We start from the raw sequence: 7,448 nt of genomic DNA, 5'->3' as shown, positions 1-7,448 counted from the left end.
ATACCTATTAATTTTGTACTTGTTTGAAATATAATAAACTTTAATAAAAGTCTCTGCCTTATTTATCTGTCACTGAAAAATACTTTTCTATGCCCGTACTCTGAATTCCTAAAAAAACTAAGCCTATAACAATTATCATTTAGTTTAAAATATTTAATATATTTAAAAAATCAAATACTTATATATTTTTCCCATTCCCTACTCAACCCGTTTTTATTAATTCAATCAATGTTGAAAAGGGGCTCCCCCTTCCTTGGGTAGAAAAAAAATAACTACACCTCTGTAGCAATGCCACGTATTACACTCAAGTGGTCGATTAAAGAAGGAGAACAAATAGGTTAACGATGGGATAAAAAGAGATAACAAAAGTCAGGTAAAAAAAAAATTGCCAGTAGAATATACCCACGTTATTTTTTCTCTATTCAGGCTTTCCTTTTTCTTCCAACGTATGGCTTGTCACGAGTTAAACAGAGATAGCAACTCTGAATTGTCGAGATGCATTAACTTCAGTACCTAGATTACTTTTTACATACCATTGTGATATTTTGTGAATATATTTATACTTTTTACGAATTACAATTGTTAATAAATAATACCATTGAACGTAATGGTAAAATATTTAGCTGTGGCCTGAGATTTTCCATTTTTAAAAAGCAAGGAGCTAGCCAACACGTCAAGAACAAGAATTCCCAGGGTAGGCAAAATGAAAGTCACTACAGAGATCAATGTTGGGTGCTTAATTTTATAACATATGTTTCGTGTATAAATAGATTAAGGTAAATATTAAACAACTAGTTTTTAAGTACTTATTAATTTTGGATTATCAAATATCCCTTTCCATCTTGACGTATGTTGTAAATGTGATAAAAGTACTCGATTCAATCAGTGAATCAGTATATTTTCAAATTTCATTTATGTATACTTGTAGATGCATAGTTTTATATTTAACACATTTAATGTTTTTTAAAGCATTTTTACTAAATAAATTCGCAAAACTCGGGAATTTATCCTTCTATATTACTATTTGAGGTGTTGGCAAAAATAAGTTAGGTTAGATAAGTGTCATTTTGTGACAGTGGTGAAAATCAAATTTTTTTTAAACAGGTTGAATTATGTCTTGGATAAAAAGAAGAGGCCCTAGTACTCCCAGTCCTGCCCCTGGGCCGCCTGTGCAAATGTACAACCCCAATCAACATTCCACGCAAGAGGTAAGTGCTAAATTGTGACGTTTTATTTCAAAAATTTAATGCTAGGTAATAAAGTTATCGTCTCATAGTGTTATTAAGCAGTACTTACCAAGAATTAATTATCAGTATGTTCTATTTATTGTTCTAGTTATTATCGCAACTGCTTAACATATGCAGTTTAAATATTTTAAATTTTCTCCTATATTCTTAAATTTTTGCCGATACATTATATACAGATGTACAATACTTGTTTATTTTTTATTAATAAAAAAGCAAGTATTTAATTATTTCATCTTGCTCTGCGTGTGTTCATAATTCTACATTTTATTTAGTACCAATATTTTTTCCCTGTGACAAACGTTATTTATTTTTCACTATCTCTATAATTATGTTGTTTTACTGATATATGAATTACATATAACAATGTAACTATAATTCAAGATCAGTTTGATTGATTGACGTGTCTATTATCAACAAATACAATTATATAGGAGATGAAGTTGAACAAAATTAAAATGTAGTAAAATTTTAGAACCAACAAGCTCAGATAACTTTTTTTTAATAAACGTCAAAGAAGTAGTTCCAGACAAATATATTTTCCTTATTCCAGGGTGTGTTATTGTGCACAAAAACCATATTTACTTAAAGCCTATATATATTTTTTTACCGCGTATACAGAAATGAATAATCCGTTTCTCAGAATAAAATAGCATTCGTTATGTACATTATTTCTTCTTTATCTGATTCGCAACCTCTTCCATGGCCTTTCTAACAGTCTCGGGATCCCCCAGAAATTGCAGGCTGCCCCCAAGCACAGGCTTCAAAGTCTTCTTGTCCAGTGTATACATAAACGGAATACCAGTGGGCAGATTGAGCCCCATTATAGCGTCGTTGCTCATCTCGTCCAGATGTTTCACGATACCTCTGAGACTGTTACCGTGCGCTGCTATCAAAATGCACTTCCCGGCCTTTAGTTGTGGTATCACGGTCTCATTCCAGAAAGGCAACGTCCGTTCGATGGTCAGTTTTAGAGATTCGAACATGGGGAATTTGTCTTTCGGTGGGCCTTCGTCATAGATCGGGTCGTTTAGAATCGCATTGTAATATTGGTTTTCGGGGGTGATCGGTGGGGGAGGTACGTCGAAGCTTCTTCTCCATATCTGTACCTGCTCTTCCCCGTATTTTGCGACTGTGTCTGTCTTGTTTAAACCTTGAAGAATTATAAATGTAATAGAAAGTATCTACAGAAGAATTTTATAAAGCAATAAGGTCAAAATTTGTCTTAATGGAAGCATATTTTCAAATTTCATAAAATGCATTTCCTGGCGGGCAAAAACTTTTTATCTGGTTTTAATAAGTAGCTTTAAGACATTTCAAGGTTAACAGGATTGAATTTGTTGTATTTCTACAAGACATAAGTTGTTTTTAGTGAAAGCAGCATTATCTATTATTTTATAAAAACTATTTATCTTTTTTGATGTAATTCTTAGTTGTATAAAAAAGAATCGGGTCTTACCTGTTAGACCGCCATAATGTCGTTCGTTTAAACGCCAAGTTTTAAGAATTGGAATGCACTCTTGGTTCAACTCCTTGAGAATACCACTCAAAGTGTCATTCGCCCTCTTTAGAACCGAAGTGTATGCTATGTCGAACTTATATCCAGCGTCTTTTAATGCTTTTCCCGCTTTTACTGCCTCGTCTCGACCTCTGTCGCTAAGCTCGGCATTGTACCACCCACAAAATAAATTTAGCTTATTCCACTCTGATTCTCCATGTCTTATCATTACGATTTTGTGATTTTTTGCTTCGTTTATGCATTTTTCTTTTACCTAAAAAGTATATTACTTATTTTATGTAACGTTCTTAAAATAAACTCCTAAATTTAGATTTGAACTGAGGTTATGTTTTGTGGGATTGATTATTAATTGTTCAAAATCATTTTTGGACCTTATTGAATCATATTCATTTTACCGGACAAGTCATTCTAGGTTTTAGGTTGGGTGAATCAAACAATTTTACTGCAAATTTTTTCCATTTCATGACATTAACTTGATCTCAACAGACATTGACATATAGGCACTAGATAAATTTAACTCCAAAGCGAAATGGGAAAAAATACTTTATCCAGTCACCTTATAATTGCACTTTTATCCACACATATGAACCTTCTAAAGTGATACTTTATCCGCTAATGGAATAAAGTAACTTTATTTCACTAGTAGAATAATGAAAAAATAATAAACCTATAATCAAATTTAATTTATTTACTTATTAACATTTTTATCCACTTAAGAATATTAAACGCTCGAACTATGTTCTCCCTTTTAATCATGGATAATATGCTACTTGAAACATGTATACAATAAATAACTATTAGTTCTATAGAGGGTGTCCATAAATGAAACTACCGTAGAAAATCGAATCAAATTACTTTACCTTTTACTTCCTTAAAAATGTTAACAACTTTTAAAAAATCGCCTAAATCGCAAAAAAAAATTGAAGTACAGTAGAGTCGTGATAACGTGAACACTCAGTAATCTGAACATTGACCACCTTATAACATGTACAACCTAAACCATCGATTATGTGAATATGCGTGGATGATGCAATGTTCAGTACACTTTATGCATTATTCCAAGACGCATTGTTAAAATCTGTGTCTACACTTGTCTGTTACTAGTGTTTATAGGTATATAAAAGTATCTACCGTGAAATGAAATGAGCAGAAAAATCAACAAGACAGCATACACTAAAATCTGCAGAATTCCCCAAAATGGAAAACATACTTTACAAGTGACATTATAAAACTAAAAACTCTTCAGGAAAAGGCAACTGTGGCAAATCTAGCTAAAAAAAAGTTCAGTAAATAAAAATAATTTTATTCAAACTGTTTGTTTCTTGTACATATTTAAGAAAAATATCGTTTTAGATTTTTATAATGTTTAAGAAGAAATAAATTGACTAAATCCTGTGTAAGTTTTTTATACCTTCATTAGTGTAAACACCCTCGATAGTTTGAATAAGGTCAGATTTTTCGTGTTCACGTTATCGCGACTCTACTGTAGTTACAAAGTTATTAAAATTAAGTTTAATTAGACCAGAATACTTGGCTGTCAGTAGCTGATAACTGCAGTAGAAAATTGACGCTGAAATCCATTTTCTCTCACATACAACAGTTATAATCTATTTTATTGTAAATTAAGTGGCGTTTAAAGAAATACCTGCCTTTCCTCAAGGTACTTACCAAAAAATATATTACAAAAAATAAAAGGTTCTTTAAGTCAACCTCTGTTTTAGTAAAATATAAATTTGCATTTAACTGCACCCGAAAACCTTTTTTTTATTACATTAGCAAAGGGAAACTTTATTCAAGGAATTCTATCTAAATAGGTTTTTGTTTCTGAACATACTGTATAAAGAACCAAGAAAACAAGTTGTTAAAGATTTTGAATATAAATTTTAATAAATTTGTTAGACATTTTTTCTTAATAAATTTATCCTAACGATTTCCCCTGTCTAAACAAAATTCTTTTCGCCGCTTTTTCCTACCCGCAGACTCAGTGGCAAAACCAACAATTGCACGATAACTGGTACAGTCATTCCCAACAGCAGCATCAGCCCGTCACGCAACAAGAACCGCAGACACAGCTGCAGCAGTACTGGCAACAGTCCTACACCACCCCCCATGGCGGTTACAACCAAAACGCCCAACAACAGCCCCCACAACAACAACAACAGTATACCCAGCAGTATCAGAACCAATCCGGTTATTACCAGACGAACACTGGTTACAATCAACAGGCCTACGGGAACCAGCAATACAATCAACAATATAACCAAAATAATCTGTACCCGAACACGAATACCCCCCAGCAAGGAGGCCAGCAGAACGAAGGGGATGCTTGGAATTGGGGGTGGGGCGATGAGGACAATTCCAACGTGCAACTGATGTCCCAGCAGCCTCCCACGAATAATGTTAATCAAGCAGGAAATAATATAGGTTAGTATTTGTGTAATTACCGCAAGCACAAGAAGCTGATGCTCATTACTTGTTTTACTTATTTATTTTTTTTGGTCTCTTCTTCTAAAATGTACATTTGATCTCATATATCGTATCGTAATTGTGGTTTTATCTAATTTATTGTAAGGAATGTGGATTTTTAATTTGAATCGCTGTAAATACAGGATGTTTTGTACTGAATAGGCCAATTTGACTCAACTAACCTTAATGCAGAAGAAATTGTTTTTCCTCAATATTTTATGACACGTGGATATTTGAACTAAATCTTTTTACCCCCTGTTGAGTTAAATTGGCCTATTTTGACTCAAGGAACCTCCCATTACAGTATGGCCCATTCGTAATTAAACACTATATTTTCTTATAGATATGTTTTATGAAAAATTTTGGTAATTAATGGAAGAAAGGTACAGTTTCAAATCTTGATCATTCTTTACCTCTCAGGCAGATATCGAAATTTACTTTGAGGTGATTGAATACTGTTTTATGAAAAATTCACAAAATATAAATCAACATAATCCATCATAACCTAACCTATTTTCTGAATATGTAATTCCAATTTAATTTTTTAGACAGCACCAATTCAAATCCTAATAATTTAACATTCTGCGGTAATTTGGTACTATTTTCCAATTAACTGGACAATTAAAATGCAGATACTTCTCTTCCTCGACGAAAAATGGTTGAAACGGCTTAGGTTAGGTTAGATTGGTTTGATTTAGTTGTTCGGTTTTTTGTAAAATTATACCCTACCACCTCAAAACAACTTTATGCAAAATTCATATACTTGAATTTGCAAATACTGTTCTGATTAGTTACTTTATAAGACAAGTAAACTTTTTTACTTGATTTTAGTCTATCAGAATATTCACATTTCACAATTTGGATATGTCAAACTTGTCACTTGTGCTTTAACATGTAATCGTTAATATTGCAAATTTTTCTGGAAAAAACCATTCAATCCCCATAAGCAAATTAAAAAATGAAACTCTGGAGTTCACAATGAGGATTTTTACAAAAACGTATGAAGATCTGAAGCTCCGCCATTGTTTCCTACAAAACTAGTAAAATTTTTATACATTTCCCATAAAACTATGTATCTGTAGGTGACGCTTTTGCAAAGGACGAATCTTGGAACTGGGGCGTAGACGATACAAAGCCGATAGCTAACCCAGTACAAAATATCCCCATAAAGGAAGAACCGACTGACGTTGATACGCCATTCCCTAAAATGGAAAAGAATTCCAACCGCCCCGCAAAAGTGGAAAATGACTCCGAATCGATAAAACCAATACCCCCTCAAGATTTACTGAAAGTAAGTGGTAAACGTGGCAAATTAGAAACCCCTCAGTGGTCCACCGAATCCCAAATGTCCCAAGAATCATCCGACGACATTCTACACACATCGGAAAGCGACAAGAGTCACATCATGTCGAGAAGTTCCACGATTAGCCATTCGCCGCTTTCGGGTCAAGAGCAGTCCCAGAACCTAGACGATGTGCCTAGTCAGAACAACGCTTACTACGAGGACTTAGCTTCAAATCACCAGTTTGAAAACAAAGAGATCGTTCCTAATATCAAGGCAGAGGTACAAGAAAACCGACCTCCCAAAGCAAATCCTACCCCTCCACCCCCCAAAAATACTCAAACTCCTCCGCTGTTGCCTCCAGGTGGTCCTGCAGATGACGGTAAGAACCCTTATAAGCGATCCACCGGTTTATCTCACAAAGTGGCGAACAAATTCAGAGCATCAAACACTACGCCACCCGAAAGCCGGCAAAATTTGTACCAGCCCAATTTCCACAGCCAACAAGTTAACTTGGAAACGCTACCCGATAATTCAGAACAACCCGATCCCGTTCCAAGCCAGCCGGTGCAAAAATCTAAGCCCATAGCTCCGTGGCCGGACAATAACGAGGCTCCAATCAACGATAGGAATCAGTATTTGGAGACGGGACAACTGTCGGGAGCGAATTCTCAAGATTATAGTCAAGGTGACGCAAATATTAAACAGGAAGCAAACGATACGTTGCCACCGCCTGGTTTGAGAAGGATGGTGCCCGGACAAATGGAACAGAATGAGAGTTCGAGCAGTGCGGGTAATTTCGGAGACGAGCCGCCTCCAGGATTGAGTCGGATGGTATTGGGTCAGACTGGCACTGTGTCCAATCCACAGCTGAATTCGCTTCCAATCGACGAGGAGATCAGGTACGACGCAAAATATGTGTTTATTTCACTTTATT

At 34.7% G+C, this 7,448-nt stretch overlaps 2 protein-coding genes across 5 annotated transcripts in view; one reads left to right on the top strand and one right to left on the bottom strand.

Annotated features, from left to right (window-relative positions):
• Positions 1 to 494: 494 nt before the first annotated feature.
• Positions 495 to 7,448, top strand: part of LOC108911173 (protein transport protein Sec16B) — a 28,542-nt gene continuing 21,588 nt past the window's right edge. For 2 of the 4 annotated variants that reach the window (XM_018716035.1, XM_018716034.1), the window contains exons 1-4: positions 495 to 776; positions 1,105 to 1,208; positions 4,743 to 5,187; positions 6,312 to 7,413. In XM_018716035.1, coding sequence (XP_018571551.1) covers positions 1,113 to 1,208; positions 4,743 to 5,187; positions 6,312 to 7,413 — 1,643 coding nt within the window. In that variant the 5' untranslated portion in view covers positions 495 to 776; positions 1,105 to 1,112. The remainder of the gene's footprint in view (positions 777 to 1,104; positions 1,209 to 4,742; positions 5,188 to 6,311; positions 7,414 to 7,448) is intronic. The other 2 variants (XM_018716038.1, XM_018716036.1) reach the window with 1 other exon arrangement.
• On the bottom strand, positions 1,841 to 3,212 carry LOC108911175 (phosphoglycerate mutase 2). The gene is made up of 3 exons (XM_018716042.2): positions 3,159 to 3,212; positions 2,704 to 3,016; positions 1,841 to 2,397 (listed from the first exon to the last, which is right to left on the bottom strand). Exons 1-3 carry the CDS (start codon positions 3,168 to 3,170, stop codon positions 1,913 to 1,915), a joined length of 810 nt encoding a protein of 269 aa, XP_018571558.1. The 5' UTR covers positions 3,171 to 3,212; the 3' UTR covers positions 1,841 to 1,912.

The sequence above is a fragment of the Anoplophora glabripennis genome, unplaced genomic scaffold, assembly GCF_000390285.2.
Source record: "Anoplophora glabripennis isolate ALB-LARVAE unplaced genomic scaffold, Agla_2.0 scaffold559, whole genome shotgun sequence".
Taxonomy (NCBI): domain Eukaryota; kingdom Metazoa; phylum Arthropoda; class Insecta; order Coleoptera; family Cerambycidae; genus Anoplophora; species Anoplophora glabripennis.
This window is presented reverse-complemented; position numbering and strand designations above follow the sequence as displayed.